The sequence below is a fragment of the Mauremys mutica genome, chromosome 7 (assembly GCF_020497125.1).
Source record: "Mauremys mutica isolate MM-2020 ecotype Southern chromosome 7, ASM2049712v1, whole genome shotgun sequence".
NCBI classification, from domain to species: domain Eukaryota; kingdom Metazoa; phylum Chordata; order Testudines; family Geoemydidae; genus Mauremys; species Mauremys mutica.
In genome coordinates, this window is record NC_059078.1 from 7,492,368 (window position 1) to 7,516,560 (window position 24,193).

Sequence of the window (24,193 nt, forward strand, 5' to 3'; positions counted from 1 at the left end):
CAACCTACCTTGTTTTAAGATGGAACTCGAGACGCTTATGAATGGGATTCTGTGAAGGGATTGCCTGCAATAGCAGGGCGTGGACTCAGAGACTAGGAGGGGCCTTTTAGTCCTGAATCCAGGGGTGAAGGCTGCAAAATGCTGAGCAGATTCTGAACACCCTGCGGTCAGTGGGAGTTGAGGGCACTCAATATCCTGCATGATTATGCCCATTGTACTGCTGGGTCTGGATTGACAGGCCTAGAGCGTGTAGAATTTGGTCTGTCCTTCGCAGACCTCTTTTCTAGCCACAGAACAGGCACCAAAGAGACAGTTGTCCTTCCACTGGCCTGATCCAGAGAGTGGGTAGTTCAGTCTCCATACCTGTTCCTCCCATGGCACCTCTCTAACACTACTAGTTAACCAACTGCTGGTATTTTTTCATAGATTTTTAAGGCCAGAAGAGACCATTATGAACATCTAATCTGGCCTCCTGCATAGCACAGGCCAAGTTTTATCCCTGTTTTGCAGATGGGAAACTGAGGTGCCTAAATGTCTTTGAGGATCCGGGCCTCATTACTTGTCCAAAGTCACACAGGAGGTCTACAGAAGAAGAAGGAACTGAATGAAGGTCTCCAGAGTCCCAGGCTAGCAGCCTAACCACTGGATAGGGTGGCCACTGACGCATCCCCAGAATACCGGACATTCTGGTCCATTTTGGAAGGTGCAAGGTCAAGCCACACGGAGGATGCCATTTTGAAGAGTTTGCTGCACTGCCCCGTCTGCGTGACCTCTGTGCCTGATACAGTGTGTCCTCCATGCAGAATACTGGTGCCAGACAAGGAACAAACTACTCCAAAACAGGACTGTCCGGCTTGCCTATCACTGGACCATCCTCCCTTTGAGGATTAAAGCTGTTTTGGAAGCCTTACGTCAAGCAATGTGGTTTCTAACAAACCTGACGATCCTCGCTGGAACGGTGCTCCATCCTTTCACTGTTACATTTGAGAGAGGCCATTGCTCTGCAACGCGGGGGTCTATCAGAGTAGCCATTCTCAGCCAAAATCACATGAGGGGTCTGGTTCCCACTGGCCAAACAATCTGTTAAAAATACCTGTTGAGGCAGTTGGTGCAATTTCTCACTAAATATGCTCATCATGCCTGTAGGCAAAGCATGCAGAAGGGGCAAAATGCGCTCTCCGCTGAAACTTGAAGGCTCGTGCGGCATGTTCACTAGCACTTCCACTTGTCTTTTAAATAGTTCAATTGAGAACACTGGATTGGGATTCAATAGACCTGGGTTCAATTCCTGGCTCTGTCACAGGCCTGCTGAGTGATCTTGGACAAGTCACTTCTCCTCTCTGTGCCTCAGTTTCCTCATCTTCAAAATGGAGCAAGCACTTCACTAGGTCAGTGTCACTATGAAATCTATAGATGAAAAGCAATATATGACAGCTAGGTATTGTATGTATGCAAAGTATTACTATTTGCATTTATCACATCTGTTGGGGCTCACTGTTAGAATACATTAGAATTTGTGCAGGTGTTTGCACCTGCGAAGCACAGACACAAATGTCATGAAACAAATGAGCAAAGTGATAGGATATGGCTCTTAATGGAAACAGTGTCTTCAGGGATGCCATGACAGGGAGGTTGGTTGTGGGGTTAAGACACAGAGGAGCCACTTAAGAGACTTGGATTTGATTCCTAGCTCTGCTGCAAAATCCTTGGGAGGCTGTTTAATCTCTGTGTGCCCTGGTCTCCCCATCTGTAAAATGGGAATACTACTCATTCCTTTGTCTGTTTGGATTGTACACTATCTGTGTCTGTAGTTTATAGGAATTGGGTAGTATCCCTTTAAATAGTTAGGGATTCCTCTCTGTCTTCTATTGCAGAAGCCACCAGAACCTAAGAGAGCCGCAGGGTGTATACGTAGGTAGGCTATGTATGTTTGTAATTACAATTATTTGGACCCTAGCTGTGGCCGTGTGGTTTCCTCAGACTCTTAATGATGAGTAGAGAGCAAAACCACACGAGGGCTTTACTGTGTGTTTGCACAGCACCTTGCACAATGAGATCTTGGTCTCTGTTAGAGCCTTTTGCTGCTACTTTACTACAATTAATAAATACACCGAAGGACAATCAAGGCAATGTCCACATACTAATATTTATGCTACTGTTTTGAGAATCGCTGTCTGAATGTTTTGACGTACAGGAACATACAAGCCAGCATCTGAAAACTCCAAAGAAATTGTGATTTGTTTTTGAATAAAACTGTGATCCCTGAGCCAGACAGTGTTTATTACTGTCATTATTTATTATTTATCAATTTGAAATTGGATGAAAAAGGCAGAGGATCTAATTCTGGAGATCCCCTCTATTGATTTTTTTTTCCTCTCGCAAAGCTTGTAAATGCTTAATACAGCATCTGCTACCAACGGCAAGGCTGGGCTTGTATTGGACTTGGGAAGTTGAAAGTCAACAATTGACCTTGCACATTTTAATCCCGAATTGTATAGTTCCATTGCATTATGCTGCTAAGACTATACATTACAATGCTGGGTATAGACAGGACATGCAAGTACATAAGGCATTATGGATAATGGGCCTGATTCTGCAAACTCGGACGAAACTCCCAGTGAAGTGAGGACTGTGGGATCAGACGCAAAGGTAACTTTAGGCCTGATTCAATAGTCATTGAAATCATTCCATCAGCTTCAATGGGCTGTAGACCTTTCAAATCACTGTACAAATATCAGTCCTCAGGACGCCCCTATGCCAAAGGTAAATAGTATTTTCCTCATTACAGATGGAAGATCAGAAAGGGTATGTTACTTGCTCAGGGACACTCAGCACATCAACTCTGAAGGTCCCAAGCTTTATCCATTAGATCACGCTGCTTGTTAACATTTTACAATGACCCTACTGCATATGGGTATTTTCATCTCTCTTTTCAACTCCCCACTTAAATGCAGATCTGTTCAAAGGGAGAAACACCTGGTATGTGGTCCAGTTCAAGACATGTTTCCTTCAAACTGCAATTATTTTAGCAGGCATTCTGCTCAAGCGGGGTCTGTTACCAGCATGTTTAGTCTAGCCTCATTGAGGTTGGACAGCTGCAGCAGTGCTGCACCTCTTGCATTGCCTTCCCCAGAAACAGTTCACTGCGCTGATTCTGCAAACGCTTATGCATGTAATTCTGCTCATGGGAAACCAATGGGACCACTCATGTTAGTAAAGATACTAGTGGGTTCAGGATTGGGACCCAGGGTTCTATATAACTTAGTCTAAATAGAGACAAAGTGCCTATGAATTAGGCAGTTAATACCTTTGAGGATCTTGGCCAAAACCACCACTTCAGGGTATATCGATGACTGTAAGCCCTGGGCAGCATTAGCACTCAGCTGTTTGGTACTCACTGTTACATGCTTGTAATGCCTATTTCTGGCCTATCTCCAATCTTTCCCATAATACTGTCGCTGATAGATGTGAATTAGAGTTGTTTGTGCAATCAGTAAATGTTGGAAAATGTCAATTTCACCGAACACATACAAATCGATGGAAAAAATATTTCCATCCATGATAATAGAAATTTACAGACAGGCAAAGTAAGAAAAATGCTATTTGAGAATTTATTAGAGGTTGATTTAAGAATATTTACTATATATTTTGACATGGGATGTTGACAGTCTGTGTTTGAATGATTATAAGGCTAAAACTTTTTGAAACTGAATGTCTACTGTCATTAAATAGTTACTGTTTCACCCTGCCCATAATTTCCTACAAGTGTGAAAATTTAAATTGATAACAATTAAAAAAAATGCTTAAAATCCACAAGTTTGCGCAGCCATGAAACTTGAAATCGATAAAAATTGGAAAAAATGCTTAACAATAAACATTGATATTCTCTGTTATAAACAAATAAAAATCAAATTCTGCCAAGTCTAATTATGATTAAGCCAAGACCGGTGCTCTACATCAGCAAAAAGAAATGCATGACCCCTGCGCTGAGCACTTTATAATCAATGGAATTGATTCTCCATGGTCCTGCACCTGGCTTCTGTTCCTGGCCCTGCCACTGATCTGCAGTGCCACTTTGTGCCTCTGTTTCCCCTTGTGCCCTCTGTCTGCCATGTCTGTGTGTTTGCAGGGACAGGTTTAGCACAGTGAGTTAAGGAGTCTCTTGGCGCCACCGTAATACTACTAATAATTTTCACTCACTTCAGGCAGTTGTAAATTCTGGCAAAAGGGACGTGATGGAGAATCAAGCACTAGGTTTAGGCATTTAGTATCAAGTTGAGGGTAACAACGGAGCGGAGTGGGGAATGGATGAGAGAAGGAAGGTCAGTATTTACAGGAATATCATCACCTGGTGACTCACTATAGAGATGTGTTCGATTACATAGTGCTGGTTCAATGACAAAGATTTTTTTGTATCGTATATGTAAAAATAACTGTGATTATCACCTCGCTTCTTGTGGCCATCTCTGAAGATGCGACGTCTAGGGAGGGACTGGAATGATGAGACGGTAGCTGCAGGCCAGCCTCCCAGTTGCTGGGGAAAAAAAACCATGTTGTTCTACTTAGATGTAAACTGGCCAGATCAGGGATGATCTTTTTGTTCAATGTTTGTACAACACCTAGCACAACGGGGCCCTGGTCCGAGACTGGGGCTCCTAAGTCCCACAGCAGTAGAAATAATTATAAATAATCATTATTCAGTATTGTTCCCATGACTTCTCATTCTGTGGCCTTTCCGTACCGAGTAGTTTTTTCTGGACCTTGATTCCGTTTAGCATTTATAGCATTTATAATACTTCCCAGGATCTAAGGTCCCAATCCTGCCAGCACTTAAACACGTACTTCACTTTACACCCATTGAGTTCAATGGCTCTACTCCCATAAATAAAGAGAAGCATGTATGTAAGTGTATGGATGAGGCACTAAGGGACAGATTTTAAAGGCATTTAGATACCTCACTCCCATTGATTTCATTGGGAATTGGACACCTAGATACTTTAAAAATCTACCACTAAGTCCTTAACTTGCTGTAAGAACAAGAACCCTGACTGTTAAATATATAGCTTCATTATGATCTGAATCCTTCCTGTGGCATCAGATGACCTGTAGGGAATGAACAAGGCTTCGTCATCCCTGTCTATTGTGCTGTGTGCTGGAAAGGCTCCCTTGTTGTGTTCACATTTTTCTCTGCCTGTAGCAGACAATAGTTTAGTCCCCTGAGGGCTGTAATACTTTGGTCTAAATCTGGTTGTTGAGCCTGGGATGGGGATGACTGGGTGGCGTTTAGCAGCCTGTGATAGACAAGAGGTCAGCCTAGATGATGTAATATCCCTTCTGGCCTGAAACTCAATGGGTACGTCTACACAGCAAAAAAACACCAGCGGAAGCAAGTCTCAGTGCTCGGCTCAACTGACTTGGACTCACGGGCTGGTGCTGCGGAGTGAAAAATAGCCGTGTAAACGTTCAGGCTCAGGCTGGAGCTCGGGCTCTAAAACTCACTGTGCTGTGTAGACGTACCCTGTGGCGCTGTGACAAGGCTAGGTCGTGGGAAGTGTGGAGGACCAGTCGGCTGCTTTTCCTTTGGTCCCTGCCTTTTACCCTGTCCGGCATGGGTGGTCCTACCAGGAACTAAAACTCCCACCAGCATAGCTCTCTGGATTGTCGGGGTACATAAGCCTTCCCACCAAGTCAAGGTGAGAAAGGATCCCAGGAAAGGCTTTTCGTTATAATGCTGATTCATATTGAGAATCTATGCAAATAATGATTTTGCCTCTGTCATTGATGGGGCTCAGTAAATTTGTACACGTCTACTGAACATCACACACCACTCAAGCCCGACAAGGTCACCACCTGTGTACTTCAGTTTTTGTTTTAAATAGCCCCATTCTAGTTAACAGCAAATAATAGCACCATGGATTCAGGTGAAATATTTTGGAGTTTTTGGTCTTCCGTCGTGACAAAGCTTTATCATTTTGTCCTTCGGTGCAGCTAGCAAGATTACCAGACAGGAGGAAGAGAGTTGTGACAGACTTAACAAAAAAGGAGAATACTGTGTGTTAATAAGAAAAAAAATCAAAGGGTTTTTTGTTAACCCTTTGGAGTGATGGACTAGGTATTGTGGTAAATTACAATCTATTCAAAAAAGTAAATTTTAAAGCCAGTGTATTAAATCTTATTGTATTAAATCTGTACAGTATGAATTTCATCCTGGTGATGCAATTGCAGCCACCTGGGTTGCCATTAGACAGATGGTGCCAAATGTGGACAAGAAAGATCTGCTTGGGCTCTCCCAAAGCTTGACTAACACAGGTAGTGGTCTTCTTAGCGTATACACAACGTGCCTCAGGTGGCATGCGACCGGGATTCATCACCAGATTTGGTCCTCTGGTTGGATCATTAGCTTCCCTGGCTTGGACCAGGTATTGATGGGGAGTGTGACGTGAATGCTGATCCATGCACCCACCCACCCCCAATTCTTGGTGACTAGCCATATTACAACTATTCTAGCTCCTGAACAGGAGCTACCAGCCCCTGCTTATTCAGGCCAAATTATATAGTACTGTAGCTGTAGACAAAGAACCCTTACAAACATGCATGAAGAAAACTAGCTTCCTTGTAGACTCAAGCAGGACGTAAACCAAAGACTTCTGAGGTCAGGAAATGGGTGTCACAGTGGTTTAGCAAACTAGCTTTCTGCATTTAGACATTGGATGGAGACAGATTACGAGAGGGATATATTTCTGTCAAAATTTCAGCAAAGATTGGGAGCGGGGAGAGGAATTCACAAAAAGCCAGGCCAAGATTTTCCAAAACTGGGAGTCTAAAGTTAGGCTGTCATGTCAATATGTGAGCATCCTAATGAGCAGTCTGATTTTTCAGAATTGCTAAGCAGCACCCACTGAAGTCAATTAAAACTGTTGCATGTTCGGTGTTCCTGCAAGTATTGAGGTGCACTTATTGGGGTGCCTAAACATGAGTTTAGGAGCCTAACTTTAGACAGTTTTTGAAAAAAATCTGGGCCCAAAGCTTTTCAACATGCCATCTGAAATTCTGAACCTATGCACGTAGGACATGTATCCTGGAAATTAAAATGTAAACCCATAAATCCAGTAGATCAGAGCTAGGATCCTTTGTCGCTTCAAAGCTGGCTCCTCTTTTTTACATTGAGTGGCAGACTGATAAGAGGTGAGAGACTCCACCCTTCTATATCTCAGAAGTATGGCACACAAATTAGCATCACAACGCTGGATAATGTTAATGTCATTAAAATTTACCAGCTCCATAACATTTGCTTCAGCTTTTAAAAGAGATGATTTTATTGTCTCAATCCAGGTTTATCACACAAACACCTTTCTTACCCAGAGTGAATGGTGGTTGACACGAGTGTCTTATTAATTGTCAGAGCTGCCACTATGTGTGTCACTCTTCTGCTCATTTATTTAACAATAAATATTCATACATGCTAATTAATCCAGTGTTGACAAGGGACAGATCTTGATTAAGCCCTTTGCACAGTGGTGGATAACACCATAAGAGTATTTGTTAGTGCAACTATAATTTGGGTCTTTTTCCTTCTCAGGAGTAGCCTGGATTTTGGGCTTCCAGGTCATTTAGTCCTTTTATGTGGATTTTTACAGACTCCTTTTAAAGAGTCACTTTCATTTTTGAAAACTCAAAGCTCAAGGTGAAAAGTAATTGGACAACATAACAAATGAGACGGTGCCTGCGTTTATTTCCCGTAGGCAAGTTACTGTATTTTGCTGCCACTAAAATCTGATTCTTTGACACGGCCTTTTATGTACAAGCAAGCGATGAATGGAAACCTGACACAGGTATGAGAAAATAGATCTTTTGAGCAGGCCAGGCATTAAACTGGTGTGATTTATATGGGCTAAGTATAGTGCTTTACTTTCTATCGGTCTTCCAGGAGTGGTGGGTGGACATTATTCCCATAGTCCTTTAGGGGATGCTTAGTATAGACCACTGTTCCCCAGTCCATAAGGTTTTCTGGAGGACAGGACATCTTGCTAGTGCACATCCCTCCCGCCCATGGCATAAGGACTCTGAGATGGAAAACAGTTAACGCATATCTCCGTTTCTGAGCCTTCACATTGGTTTTTACTGTACATCTTGCAAATCTCTTAATCACCTCAACTGGATCCTTTTCTCCATTGTTTCACAGAAAGGAACCAGCAAAGAACAGACCCAAGTGGGGGTACTTGGATAGCTTTCCAGTATCCTCCAGCAGCACTACATGCTCTGACCACTACATGTTGGAGCTACAATAATGAATGCTCTGAATGGTTTAACATAGGGAATACTGTGCAGTGTCCAGATCCAGTTCCCCTCTCAGTTACCTGGGGACAAATCAGGAGAAGCCCCGCTGAATATAATGGAGTAATACTGGGGGTAATTCCAACAGAAGAGAGAGGGGAAGCAGATCCATCTCTGAATGTCCTCTACTGGCCCACTTCTTTTCCCAGGTGACAGATGATTAATGAAATTCATAGAGACTGAAAGTTCATCGAGAAGGAAGCTCTTTCCTGGGTCATGTCATTGGCTGCCTCGCTCACTAAGCTGGGGGCGGGGGAGAAATGTTCATTCATTTTTATCAGTAAAATACCCATTGCAAAAATCTTGATGTCTATTCCCTATGTCAGGCAATTTACCGCACGTAATATATTTTGGTCTAACAAGAGGCTTCAGTATTCAGCTTTATCTCCTATTTCCTCATTAGAAGATACCAGGTGATCACCCTTTCTTTGTGAGGCACGGGGCTAAAAATGATGGATCTCAGGTGTTTTTGGCTTTGAAAGCTATGCACTTTATTGGTGACACGCTCAACAGCTGCTGAATAGACCTCAAAGGCTTTTTCCTCATTTCTGAGACTTTTCAGAGGATCTGTCAGTGCTTGCATTGTTTCTTCTGCAAGGTCAAGGCAAGTAAGTGGCAGCTTTATGAGTGTATTGTAGAGCTATGCCAGATGTTTCTCGTCCCTTGTTCTCCCCTAGTTCTATTAATTAAGAGGCAAAAATCGCAGAGGCTCATTTAAGCCCCACATTCTTTCCTACTTGCAAGAAATTGGGATGATTTAGTACAGACCGCAGGACAGGAAGCCTACGGCTCCTGCACATTTGGCCACACAGGTATCCGCAAGGAATATGGGCTTGGGATCTGAACTATGCACACTGCTGTTGTAATTGGTTTCTGCGTGGTAATATTCAGTATCTTTATTCCATCCATGCACTCTAAATAGCTTGTAAATGACAGGTCCTACCTTTCAACTCCGGCAGTGCCCAGAGATGTTGTCACAGGTTTAATTTTTGCTGTAGCCTCAAGCGAAGCAATAATCATGTTGCCTTTTTCTGTAGCTAGGGTACTGGCTCCTTTGCTAGCTACTCCTAATTCCATTCCACTGTATTGAGCTGTTTGATGTTTTCTGAAGCTCCCCAGAATATTTCAGGGGAAGATTTATGTATGTAACATATTTTGGATTGCCAGCATGTAAGGGACTCCTTCTGGGAGGTGTGTGTGGGGGGAAATGTAGGTATATTGGAACTGGTGAGGTGCATTTGGGCTCGTGGGTGCAACATTGCTCATGAAAAGACATTGGAATGGGTGGGGGTGTATTTGTCTGTGCTTTTCATAGGTGGAAAAATCAGCTGGGTTTGTGTGCTATGCTGAGCACAGACATGTAATACGCTGCATGTGACAGAGATGTGCTAGCCATGGAGCATGGGTGTTTCTGGAGAGTGATGATAGTGTATGAAATACCATCTCCTCTCACAGCTTTCTCAAGCCTGCTCCATTCAAGTCGATGGCAGATCTCTGACTGGCTTCAGTGGGTGCAGGACAAGGCCCTAACTATTCAAGCAGAAATAATTTGTGTGGGATTTTCAACTTGCTTAGGTGCCTTTGGAAATCCCACCCATGGCTGCTACAAAAAGAAATGGTAATTAATGGTAACGTGCCAGAATCTCAGTGGTGCTATCTGCGTGACCTGTGTCACCACTGAGATTGTGGTTTATATATCAGTACAAATACTCAAATTAATCTGGTTATGATAGCACTGATCATAAAGATAAAAGCAGATCATTGAAGGTCACGTAAGCCTGCTATAAAGCAAATTGATTGAAAGTAAAATCTTGTGGCATGCATCAATAGATGGAAATAAGATTAAGAACAAAGCTCTTGATAGTAACTCATATTTTGCTTGGGCAGGAGGCAGAGCTTTCTTGGGGGCTGGAACAAACTCTCAAAGGATGGAACCACCACAAACCCCTCTCCTTGTATTCCCGTAGAAGGTACACTTTGACCAGCTTTCACTCAGGCCTTGTCTACACCGCGGGGGGTGGTGGTGGTGGGGGATCGATCTAAGTTACACAACTTCAGCTATGTGAAGAATGTAGCTGAAGTTGACGTACTTAGATCTACTTACCGCAGAGTCCACACTATGTGATGTTGACTGGAGATGCTCTCCCGTCAACAGGAGAGCAATCGGTGGTTGAAGACCCACTAAATTGACCACCGGTTAATCAATTGCAGTGTGTCGAACGCCCGGTGAGTGTAGACAAGGCCTAAGAAAAACTCACAGCACAGCACACAGAAATCAGCTATTTTCAAAAAATCTACACACAATTTTCCCCTGGGGGAGAGGAAGAGAGACAGAAGAAAAGACCAGAATTAAAGATGCTAATCATGTCACTTAACACTACTGGAAGGCTCTTAGGTACATTGGTAGGTACAGTAAAGAAACTAGACAAAATATGCCTGGCTGTGGAAATCATGTCGGTGGTGCCTCGTGATGGTCTGAAGCTGCACTGGGACTCTGGCAGTACTTCCTTTGCAAGAGGGAGCAGACGATTCAGTAAGATTCTAGCAAGAATCTTCCCAGCGATGGAAAGGAGGACAATGCCTCGATAGTTGCCACAGTCGGCCTGTCTCCCTTTTTGAAAATGGTGACGATCTCAGCATTACGTAAGTCAGCAGGGATTTCTTCAGTGCGCCAGATTTTGAGGAGCAGCAAGTGAAGCTCGTTAGTCAGTGTTTCTCCCCTGACTTTCAGTACCTCAGCTGGTATGCCATCAGGACCTGGTGCTTTATTGTTCTTCATTTGTTTATTTGCTTTGCAGACCTCTTAAGGTGTTGGTGGGTTAGCAAGAGTTTCCCAGATTGAGTGCTGAGGGATGGAGTCGATGGTGTCATCAATCACAGTTGTTTCTCGATTTAGAAGCTTTTGGTCACGTTCCTTCCAGCGCTCTTTGATGGATTTGTTATCTTTAGGAAGGGTACTACCATCTTCAGATCTCAGAAGTGTGAGGACACCAGGAGCTGAATATGGCCTTTATCGATCTGACCAAAGCCCTCAACTCTGTCAACCGTGAGGCTCTGTTTAAAATCATGTCAAAGTTTGGCTGCCCAAGCAAATTTATCACCGTTGTAAGACTCCTTCATAACCAGATGACTGCCTCCATCCTGTGCAGTGACTATCTCTGAGCCCTTTGTCATCCGAACTGGTGTAAAACAAGGCTGTGTATTGGCACCCACTCTTTTCTCCATTTTCGTAGCAGCTATGAAAGCACTAACCCAAGACCATCTACCACAGGGCATTGGCATCCAATTTCAGACTGATGGCAACCTCTTCAACCTTTCTCATCTCTGTGCCAGAACTAAAGTAATATTGGCAACAATAACCGAACTCCAGTGCACAGATGACAGTGCTGTAGTTGCACGCTCAAAGGAGGATTTTCGAACAGCCCTTAATTGCTTTTCTGAAGCTTACAAAAGCCTAGGGCTAACTCTAAACATCGTCAAAACAAAAGTTCTCCACCCAGTCAATCATCAGACCCAGCAAGGAAGATCTATATTGACAAAGAAGAACTGGAAAATGTAGAATTCTTTGCCTAACTTGGCAGCCATCTCTCACAGAGGGCAGACATAGACGTTGAGATTCAGCACAGAATTTGCTGTGCCAGCCTTGCCTTTGGCAGACTCTCTCACCGGGTGTTCAACAATCACAACATCAGAACACATACTAGATGTTTAGTTTATAAAGCGGTGTTAATCCCAACTCTCCTCTATGGCAGTGAGACTTGGGTGACCTATATAAAACACCTGAAAAACCTGGAACGCCAGCACCAGCACTTTCTTCGGAAGGTCCTCAACATAAAGTGAGAGGATCGTTGCACTAATGTCAGTGGCCTCACAGAGACCAACATCTTCAGTGTTGAGGCCCTGATTATCCAGCACCAGCTGAGGTGGAGCAAGCACTGTGTGCACATGCCTGAGGTACGCTTCCCAAAACAACTGCTGTACGCCCAACTCACCAAAGGAGAAAGGAAACGAGGAGGCCAAAAGAAATGCTTTAAAGACACCTTCAAGGTAAACATCACAAGATGTGGCATTGACAGCACACACTGGGAGACAGCAGCCCAGGACAGGGATAACTGGCGAAAACTCATCAGAGAGGGAATGTCCACTTTTGAGGAAAATTGCAAAAAAACACTGGAAAGGCAACTTTCATGCAGCAGTTGCGGCCCAACTCTGTCTTCCAACAATGTCTGCCATCAAGCCTGTGGCTCAAGAATCAGACTCCACAGTCACAAAAAGGACCCATTAAAAATAAAACGTATGAAAAATCATCCTCGACCTCGAGGGATCTCCGCTGCCGACGATAGACACCAGAATAGAATAGAAAATGTGGGAGGGTATTCTTGCATATGACATAATACTGTCTTCCCATCCCAGGACTTCAATTATTATTCTAACGGAAGACAGAGTTAACAGATTGATATAAGGCATAGGAGAAGCCATAAAGGCCTTTATGAGCCCCAGGACTCTTTGCAACAGTCCACTGTTTTACAAAGCCCTAATATAAGCTTGCGGGAGAATGTAATTGGAGCCACATTTTCCCCAGTTGCATAATTAGGTTTGCATGATGAGACATGAACATTTTGTAAAATTGAAAAATGTAAGGCGCACGTCTTCTTTGGCTGCAGACCAGTTTCAAAGGGGTGGTGCCTTTCGCAGGATCTTTGACAGTAGCTCAATCTCTCTACTGAATCGCACGTCGCTTTGGGACAAATTCAACAGTGATCTAAGCAAAACAGCTCCTCGTCAATGGCGCTTCAGTAGGAGTTGTGTCTGCTTACATCAGGGCTGAATTAGCTCCAGTGTCTCTCTCTCATCCCCAGGTCCACTCATTAATTTCAGTGGAGCACAAGGGCTGCTTACACGGATCCTATTGCAGGATTAGGGCATAAAACTAGAAACCTTAATTATCTACACACGGTTCCTTTAACTGAATAATACATGAAGTGGAGTCCATATAACACATCATTCAATTAAAGGGACCGTAACATGTAGAGATTAATAATAATAATAGAGGGATATATCTCCCGGCTGGCCTGGAAACTCTGGGGAATCCCCCAGGAGGCTCTGGAACCTGTTGTGGAGGAAAAGGAGGTCTGGTCCTCCCTACTCTCTATGCTGCCGCTGCGATCCTCATCAGGAAAAGCAGCATAAAGGAAAAAGAAGAAGAAAAATTATATGATGTATACATTGTATACAGGGTACTGATTTTAGCTTTTAATCAGTAAACATGAATAAAATACCCTCATTACAAAAAAAAATGAAATCAGTTTATCCACTAAACACTAGAAACACATTGGAAATGGCTACTTGTATCTAAGACTGTGGTTTTCAACCTTTTTTCATTTGCAGACCCCCTAAAAATTTTAAAATAGAGGTGCAGGCCCCCTTGGAAATCTTAGACGTATGCATCTAGCTAGAAAGAAGGTAGAGGGGTACTTTTTATGGTGTGAATTTAACAAAAGTGCTGAGAATTGTTTGGGGGTGGAAATCAGTCATATATTAAGCTATTTTTCCCTTTTATCCACAAGGATGAAAACTGCTTTGGCAAGAAATAATGTAGGAATATTTAGGAACTGATCAAAGGCTGCATAAAGGGATTCCATAGGCTCCTTCACTATTTGCATCTTATAACCAGACTTGGTTAATCTTCATTATAGTTGTGATTTCATTCAGGTTTTGAAGCAATGGTTAGTAGTGTGTGACTCCTATCTTTGCAGCTCTTAACAATGAAATTCTTAACATTGTATATTTTGTTTTAAAGGATGTAATACATATTTTTTCATGTGTACCTACTAATCTCACGTAGCATATTTTACTATAAAGTTATTAACCGTATCTTCATTCAGATTGTGAAGGCAGCTTGCACAACAGAAACATGATTCATGATGTTTTGCTGGAACTCTTAATGTGACCTTCCATGAAGATGGCTTATATTGAGACTTCAAGTGCTCTCTCCTTTGAAGTATCAGAGAGGTAGCCGTGTTAGTCTGGTTATGTAAAAGCAGCAAAGAATCCTGTGGCACCTTATAGACTAACAGACGTTTTGCAGCATGAGCTTTCGTGGGTGAATGCCCACTTCGTCGGATGCAAGACTAACAGACGTTTTGCAGCATGAGCTTTCGTAGGTGAATGCCCACTTCGTCGGATGCAAGAGTCTCTTGCATCCGACGAAGTGGGCATTCACCCACGAAAGCTCATGCTGCAAAACGTCTGTTAGTCTATAAGGTGCCACAGGATTCTTTGCTGCTCTCCTTTGAAGTCACTTAAAAACAATGGATTCATTTCTGTGAAGACACTGCAAAGCATTGACGCAAATGGGGCTGTGTGTGGGGGAGGGGGCAGATTTTGGTCCAGTATGAAGGGCAGAATGAATCTCTTCTTTCTTTCTGATGCAGATGACTTGGCTTGAAGAGATGAGGTGTGCATCTGTGTTAGGAATAACTGTAGCCCTGCCTTCAACTCTGATCTCCAAGCCCAGTTGTCCACCTAGGGCTTGATCCAAACCTGTTTGTCAATGACTGTCTTTCCAATGACTTCAATGGGCATTGGATCAAGGCCCTTAGTCTTTATTGGTTGTGTTTTCATTCTCCCCTTTGCAGACAGTTCTTGCAAACTAAGCACGTCCTTTTAGGCAGACAGTAGCGTTATTGAGTATGACGGCTCTGCTATAATCAGAGGGCCCAATACAGTATCACCTCATGCCAAGAACACTCACTGGCAGCGTCACGCACAGGGCAGCCTCGGCGGTGGTGTCTACACTGCATCTGGGAACAAGCAACTGAGTCCACTGACTTGTGCTAGCGGAGCTCTCACTAGCATGCTAAGAATTCTGTGTAGATGGAGCTTGGACATTGCAACTCGGACTGGAGCTTAGGCTCTTAAGCTGGGGGAATGTGGGGGGACTTGATGTACCTAGAGGCTCTTAGTGAGGATGCGCAAAGCAGAAGACGGAGGAGAAATATCAAAATAATCTGCGTGAAGTGGTTGGAGCTACTTGACAGTCAAACAAGGGAGGGGTTGTGGCAAGTCCTCTGGGGATTCCTGTGCTGGGCAGGTAAAGAAAACAGCCGAGTGTGACCTTGGACAGCCCTTCTGTGCCTGTTTCCCCTCCTGCTCCGGGGGTCTGGTGTAAGACTTGACATCATCGCCTCAGCCCTGTGTGTGCAGGCCAATTGTCACAGGACTAGGGGCATGGAGGGGGCTACAGAATCAAGATTTGTGCTACAGTGTTGCTCCCTTGTTAAACAGAAACAGACCTTTTGTCTAGCTATTTGCTGCTTTGACAACTGTCATTAGTGCAGATTGTGTCAGGCAGCAGGGCTGGTCTACATACAGGTTTTGTACCAGTCTGTCATATTTATTTGTGTGTGTGTCTGTGCGCTTTTGTAACCAAAATAGTTATACCTATACAACCCCTAGTGTGAATGCAGTTATACTGGTGTAAATATACCAGCATGTCACTGTAGCTTATTCCCCCTCCTGTGTGGGACTAGCTACGCCACCATACGCATCTTATACCAGTATAGATAGCTGCATCCACACTAGTGGAGTTGTATCACTTTAATTATACCGGTTTAACTAACAGAGTACCACTTTTGTGTCTAGACAGGCTCTGAGTAAAAGACACATTAAGGTCTTATGGGGGGTGGGAGGGGGTGGAACGGACTTGCTTTGCCCAAATGGACCAATGTTCTTGATAACCCCTTATTTCTTAATCCTGTTCACACTGACAGGTGGGATCACTAGACCCTAAATGCTAGATAGGCAGTGTGGTGCAATGCTTGATCTGGAACCCAGGAAACCTGGATTCTGTTCCCAGCTCTGCTCCCGACCTGCTGTCTGACCTGGGACTACCAATCTGTGGCTCTAGTTCCCCTCCCGCTCTTTCTCTGTTTCTATTGTAATCGCTTTGGTTCAGGGACTGTCTGTTGTTATCATAGACTCATAGAAACGTCAGGCTGGAAGGGACTTCGAGAGGTCATCAAATGCAGCCCGCTGCACTGATGCAGGACCAAGTAAACCTAGACCGTCCATGATGGGGGTTTTGGTCCAGTCCAACCTGTTCTTAAAAACCTCCAATGATGGAGTCCACACACTCCCATGGAAGCCTGTTCCAGAGCTTCACTACATTGTAGTTAGAAAGTTTTCCCCTAATATCTAACCTACATCTCCCATGCTGCAGACTAAGCCCATTACTTCTTGTCCTACTTTCAGTGGCTATGGAGAACAATTGATCACCGTCCTCTCTGTACCAGCCCCGCACATTTTATGTGTATCTAGAGTGCCTTGCGCTGCCTCAGTTGGGGCCTCTACATGCCACCATAATACAGATCATCTTGCATTCTTCTTCACTTCTTAGCATGAGGAAATTCAAGCAGCTGTTACCAACAGCTTAAGTATTAATGAAACTACAGTGAGCTTTAACCACCTAATTTTCAAAAGGCAGGGTGTTTGGAAGCTATCTAACACTGGGATTCTTCTTCTGCCTGTTTTGTTCAGGTCCTATCAGCAGTATTTTAGTGAATCGTTTTGGCAGCCGACCAGTGGTTATATTTGGAGGCCTGCTGTGTGGAATTGGGATGATTTCAGCGGCGTTCTGCACTAGCATTTTACAGCTTTACATCTGCGTTGGAGTCATTTCAGGTAACAAACAAGCTTTCCTTCTGCACTTTCTTTTTGAGATTTCTTTTCTAAGGCAAGCCCCTGTCCTCCTGTGGATACTTAACCATGTGCATAACTTTACGCATCTGAGTAGTCTCACAACCAGGGCTACTCACCCAAGTAAAGTTACATATGCTTAAATGTTTGCATGGCATGGGCCTACACTTCTTCATAACTGTGTTTTCAGCTTACTTTGTATGAGTCAACGTGCAGCAGGCTCTTTGCAGATGAGCTCTCCTCCAGGACAATAATGGAGATGGTTATTAGTGCCCTCAACTCCTGCTGAAATCAGTGGATCATGCAGCACCTTGCATGATCAAATAGTCCTATCTATTCAAATGTTTCTCTGTCTAAAGATGGCGATTAGCACAAAAATAGCGGAGCTACGAGAGTTCAGGTTTTGTTGATACTCATTTTGGCGAGAGGGGTTCTTCAGATAAAAATAATAAAAACTAGAGTTGATTGGAAAGCAAGAAATTTTTCCTTTAAAAATTTCCTAAAATTTACTTCCCCTTTTTCATTGAAAAGTTGCAATTCTAATAACCCTTTAAGCCAAGAAGTTTTCCTTTCCTGGAGTTCAACGGCTGGCTCAGTTCTGCATGGCTAAAGTCAGCAGGGATTTTGCTGTTGACTTCAGTGAGAGTTGGGTACAGCCCTCCGTCTGCCCGTCTGTGTGTGGGGACAGTAGTAGCCACGTATAGCTGGGCTGGTACATCACAGCTCAAAGCACCCATGGGCAGAGTTCACCAGGAGGAAGAAGTCAGGTTGTGTGTGCTAGAGCAAGAATCCCGGGAGGCAGGAAGAGTCCAGGATTATAGGAAAGGTTTGCTGAGAGGCGCTCCCCCTTATTTCCCTGGCTCAGATGAATTGCTTCCCTACAATTCCCCCTTCTCCTTGGTTGGTACTGTGAGTGCTTCCTCTGTGTTCCTCTTACATTTCACATTAGCCATGGGAAGAGCTGCAGAGAAACAGCCCTGCCTGGATTCTCCAGCTGCCTCTGAGAAGAAGTAAGTGTGGCAGGGAGGAAGTCCAGCTGCAAGCATCCTCTGTGTTTTCTGAACCCTCCTCTCATCCTCCCCTCTCCCCCTCACCAAAAATAATCCACCGATTGCTGGTGAAATCTGTTCCCTCTCCAGTTTATACAGCTTCTTTCTGTTAAACCCTCAGAGTGAGGCAAACCCAGGAGTTCATAGTTAGGTTAAGGCTGGCTCTGCACTAGAGCCAATGGCATTTTCTAGCTCGAATGCCTAAAATTAGACTCTGAAATCCATAACTAGGCACAAGGGGTGGGGGCTCTGAAAATCAGGCCACTTCTCTAGGTGCCTAATTTTCAGCATCCATTTAATCGTTTTAGAAGAGATGTTTATAATGCTGCCTCCAGTGCAACTAGGACATCTGTTTGAAAGCATGACACGTTATGCTAAAATACTGACTTTATAGCATCTGAGATGTGGAATTAATATACTCCGTGTCACTGTGGCTGCACCAGATAGCCCTGACATCTGATAATTATCTGATAGCCCTGACATTATCAGATGTCAGGGCTATCTGGTGCAGCCACAGTGACACGGAGTATATTAATATTCCGTGTCACTTGTAAGATTAATAACACAGTTTACTGGCAAGGGGAAAAACATTAATTGGGACAGAAAACTTGTGACCATGTTCCCCTGCACCCAGACCGTCTCATTAAATCTGGTTGTGAAATGTTACTTCATGCACCTAAGTAGCTTGTTTTTTTTTTTATTTCTTACGCTGCTCTGATTGTGCCACCACATTTAGGTAACACCCTGTTGTCATGGACTGAGCAACAATTCACACAGGTTCTTGGAAGGAGATTCCAGAAATAAAAATAACCTGCAATTCTTAACCTCATGTGCTAGTCAAAGGGGCAATGGATCCAGCTATATGCCATTGCCGAACACTTGATTGCAACATTCCTTTACAAACAAATGCCCTCTAAGAAATCATAATAGTTAATGTAAAACACAAATCCTTTGTTATAGACTCTATAAGCATTTCACACTATCAATAAATGAAGTGCACCAGTATGGAACAGTGCATGCCTTGGAATAAATGCCGAGCTACAGTAAATTGCCACAATGGATCAGACCACAGGAAGGTACTAGACTCCTCCCCATAATGGACAATTACAGACTAAGCTGCCCCTCGGGGAAGGGTCTCCTTCAAACTATAATTATTTATTATTTGTATTGGGCTGACACACCAAGGCCCCAATCAGAATCATGTCCCTGTTGTTCTAAGTGCTGTACAAACACCCAAGAAGCTGCAGGTCCAGATTTTTGCACCTAAAGATGTTGCTAAGTAACTAGTGTGCAAAGGAATTGAGTCTCTTGGAAGAGGTTTACATTACTGTACTGGTAAGGCAAAATGACACAGTTGCAGGTTGCCTCACAAGATCCATCCATCCAATGCAAATAAGGGAGTGGTGTTATCTGATAGTGCAAGTGCAGAACTCACCCCCCCTACTTATTTGTTGTATAACTGTGCTGGTATAACTGGTAAAACTCCCCCAAGCGCACAAGGCCTTAGACACACCTATAATTCCCTGGGTCTGCTGCTAGTGTGCTCAGGAGCGAATGAGAATCCTCTCAGGGTTGAAGAAAATGCTTTCAATGCTCCTAATTAGCTTGATGCTCCTAGTTATATTTGAAATGTTTTTTCACCTAGTTTGGTCAGATCTGACGTGGGAGCATTTAAGGGTAATTATAAAGCCAGCCTACTGATCACATGACCGTGGGAAAGTAACTACCTGAGCAATTTACAGTGAACTTCACTTCTACAAGGCTCCTGCTCAGTCCGACAAGGAGACACACTTTGACTGGGAAGAGCATCCCTGTGTCCTTCCAAAGAACAGAGTTAAAACGAGAAACCCACCAGCAAGAGATCTCTGCTAACCTCCCTTGTCTTTGGCATGTTAATAGCATCTCTTCAGAGGTAGACGTTAGAAACATGAATGTATCAGTTCACACTGTCTAGACAGACACACCATTCTCAATGGCTCTCTCAGTTGAGGAATGTCTTTTTTCTATTCAGATCAGGGGTGGTCAAACTTACTAACCCTCCGAGCTGCATACAACAGTCTTCAAAAGTTTGGGAGACAGAGTGCACCTGCCGGGGCTCGGAGCTTCCAGCCTGCGGCAAGGTGATGGGGCTAGGGGCTTCTGCCCTGCAGGGTCAGGGAGTCTGGAAGCTTCAGCCCTGCTCTTGCTGAAGCCCCAAGCCCCGGAAGGTGCCTCTCACAGGGCTGAAGCCCTGAGACTCCCCTCCCTGCTGGGCAGAAGCTCCTAGTCCCACCACCTCCTCACAGGGCAGAAGCCCGGAACTGCCCCAAACAATCTGGTAGGCAGAGAATGAGGGGTGGGGGGGGGGCGGGGGCTCCGAGAGCCACGTTTTAACTGTAAAAGAGCCGCATGCAGCTCATGAGCCACAGTTTGGCCACCCCTCATTTATATGTAGGTCAGATGCAAATTCATGTAGTCATTGAGTCAGGGAAGTAGTACCCTGCCTGCTGCAAGGGAGCACTACACTGTGGAAGCTGCCATCTTTTGGATGATGTTGTTGTAGCCGTGTCTGTCCCAGGATATCAGAGAGACCATATTACCTCGTCCACCTTACCTTTTGAATGAGACATAAAACCAAATACCTGACCACTAGTGGTCATTAAATATTCCCTAGCACTTACAATAAGATGAGTGGTAGCTGCCCTGTTTTTCTGGCCAATGCCAATTCAGATACATACCTTCTGCCTAACTCTAATTGCCTTTGCAGTTTCAGTAGGGCAAGGTTATAATCTTCACCTACTTTCCAAAACAGTTTTGCAATGCTGCTGTGTTCCACCCCAGAGGCTGCAGCCTTTCAGGTTGTGTGATGTCATCCCAGTATCTCTGCTACTGAACTCATGGGGTGGTTTTGAAAATTGGTTAATGCTGTCAGAGAAAGCTGGCAGGAAAATGGAAACAATTCACAAGCATTGTCAAAAATGTTTGTTTCTGCTTTTTGTCAAAATATTGTTTTTGTGGAAATTCTATGGCCAACCCTTATTTACACGGCACTTTGAGATCCTGTGAGGCAAGACCCCCATAGAAATGCAAATACTGGTTTTGTATTAGAGGGGCAGCCGTGTTAGTCTGGATCTGTAAAAGCAGCAAAGAGTCCTGTGGCACCTTACAGACTAACAGACGTTTTGGAGCATGAGCTTTCGTGGGTGAATACCCACCCTGGCACTGAGGGAGCTTTTCCCCTCTCAGGATCCAACCCTTGTTCTTGTTGACTTCAATGGGCGTTTTGCTTGAGTAAAGACTAAGGGCCTTGGGTACTTAGGTGCCTAACTCCTATTGATTTCAACAAGAGGGTTTGAGGATTTTGGCCTAAGGGTCTGATCCAAAGCCCATGGAAATCAGTGGAAAGACATTGCTTTTAATGGCCGTTGAATCAGACTCTGAGGAGATGTCAGAAGACCGGAGCATGCTGCATATTGAGCTTTTTTTTTTTTGAAAATCTGGCTCCAGATGTGGGTGCTGGGCACTTGAAAATCTGGCCCTGTGCTCTTTGGAAAATCACACCTCTTCTGAGGTCATTGCAATCAAGCCCATTAGGTTATGTCTATGCTGTAATCACAGGATGTGATTGCAGCTTGAGCCGACCTACTCCAGCTAGCTCTAATCTTGCTAGCTCGGGTCCTGGAAGAACGAAGCCGCAGCAATATGAGCTGCAGCACTGGCTGTACAAACCCACCGGATCCCTGAGTACAGTGGAGTCGCATCATAGGCGCATTTAATGTACGCGATTTTATCTATACGCGCTCGGCAAAACAAAACAAAAAAGAGAAAAATAACAATTAAAATACTGTACCTGTAGTGTGGGCGATTCCGCCCGCCATTCCACTCAATGAGCGTTTGATTATATGTGATTTTCGCCTTACGCGCTGACATTAGAACCTAACCTCCACGTAAGATGCGACTCCCCTGTATTAGTCGTAGACTAGCCTGTCCTGAAACATATGCTGCCAGGACCTGTGCTAATGAGATTAAAGCTTGGTTGGGTATATCGTCTAGAGCTGCAATCACAGGGTGTGATTACAGTACAGACATACATACCCTTACCATTTTATGCACAAATTCTCATAATAATTGGAGTATATTTAATGGGGTGAAAGGATGGTTTCCGCCATGCTCAAATTACTTCTCTTCGTCTCGAACCTCCTCTTGTAGGCCACAATGATACAGCCTCTCTAATTTATTTGGAACAAAATGCCATCTGCTGGAATCAATTTAAGGTCTGGGAATCCCTCTTGCTGTGATAGCAAATGAGAAGAAAATGGATATAAATATTTTAGAATAAAATTAGCAAAAAGATTAAAGTAATTAGAAGGTCCAGTCAGTAAGTTTGAAACTGTCGGATCCTAATTAGCAGGAACAGAATGAGGTTATATTAAATTAATTTGCGTCACTTCTAAATTAATGGTCAGATAATACAGGATTCTAATTGATTTCGGTAAAGGGATAGTTGGCTTCTTACCTAATTTTTATTCGCCTCAAAGTGACTCTTTTGGCCAATGCATATTGTAGATTCCTATGAAAGAGAGTCCATTAAAATTAATGGTAACTTTCCAGACTCATCTGAGAGAGGCTGGAAAAGTTTAAACTGCAGTTACTTCCTTAACCCAACATTTGTGCAGGTCTCTATGATCACTGGGTTATCTCAGCTACTGCTGAGAGCCAGCAGAAGGACTATATGCCCTGTAAGTCTCACTTATGCTTTTTTTTTTTTAACGCGATTGTGCGTAGTGTGCAATCTGTACCAACTCAGGATCAGTCCCACCACATTTATGGACTCCCTAGATCCATCAGGTCAAGTTAAGGACTGTGCTTCATAACTATGTCTGAATTTCCTACCAAGGATATAGCCCTAAGGTTATTTTAACATGTATTTGTTTTGTAATTTCTTTTGAATTTTCAAAACATTTCAAAAAATGTTTTAAAATGGAAGCGTGACAGTTGGAAAGCAATTGTTTAACACCATTGTGGTTATCATAGCATATGTGGAATTTGAGCTACACAACACCATTGCAATTCTGCGCAGCTAATACTACTTATTAACAATACCGGTAGTTTTCCTAATTAATTTGAAGGACCTTGACATTCCTACATTTTATTCTGTAAAGTGATATGCTTAATCAGGTACTGCACAATTAAACAAACTAATTATATAAATTAACGAACTGGAAAAAATCAGCATGGCGCTGTTTTCAAGATTCACATTTTCCAATTCAAGAATGAAATTTGAATTTTGTTTTACAGGGGATCATTCTTTAGCTAAGGGCTAGGGTGGAAAATGTGTGTTATATTTCTAAATGTAACTTTAAGACCAATATACATTACTTATATCATTTTATTTTGCAAGAGAAAGCAGCACACAGATGCTTAAAAAGATCTTTTAAGTAGAACCGATTCCTTACTGGTATCCTAAAGAACCCAAGAATGCTCTGACTGTCCACCGCTCAACATTTAGCATCTTTGGGGTAGAAAACAGATTCCAGCTCGTGCAATAGGAGAGCTAATGGTCAGTTAGGTGATTGCATTACTTATGGAGATTTATAATACTATTACTATTGCTATTTTGTTTAAATACAATAAAAAAGGGCATTTTAATTTAAACATCTCTAGCTCTAGGGCCCTTCTACATTAGTAGGAGCTTCAGTGGCAGCTCATTTTTGCTGTTACAGTCTACTTGTGCTCTGGACCGCTCAGGCCTTTTAATCTCTTGGCTAAATTGCTCACATCAGCACATTAACTAACAGTGGAAGGGATGGGTGCTACTGCACTTGATTCTAGGTCTACTTGCCCTTCTGCAGTGGGCAGGAATGCCACTGCCCTCCAGTGGTTGGGATGTGAGGCCTAATCAAGCATGTAAGCACGTTGCCCTCTAGTGGTTAAATACCAAATGCTGTGTATGGCATAATACTGGCATCACCATATTTATTCATTTATTTATTGGGCAATGTCTAGGCATTGATCTAAGCTCAGCTAGAAGTACATTATCGAGTAGACTGGATGTAGCAAAAGCATGGATGACCAGGGAGAGACCTGCATGTGAGTGGAAAGAGTTGATTCATTTGGTCAAGTTTTTATAAGGT

The 24,193-nt window shown here is 43.5% G+C and overlaps 1 protein-coding gene across 2 annotated transcripts in view; it reads left to right on the forward strand.

Annotated features, from left to right (window-relative positions):
• The window catches only part of LOC123374306 (monocarboxylate transporter 2-like), a 44,494-nt gene that overhangs the window by 10,707 nt on the left and 9,594 nt on the right, over positions 1 to 24,193 (forward strand). For both annotated transcript variants that reach the window (XM_045024123.1, XM_045024124.1), the window contains exon 3: positions 16,873 to 17,016. In XM_045024123.1, coding sequence (XP_044880058.1) covers positions 16,873 to 17,016 — 144 coding nt within the window. The remainder of the gene's footprint in view (positions 1 to 16,872; positions 17,017 to 24,193) is intronic.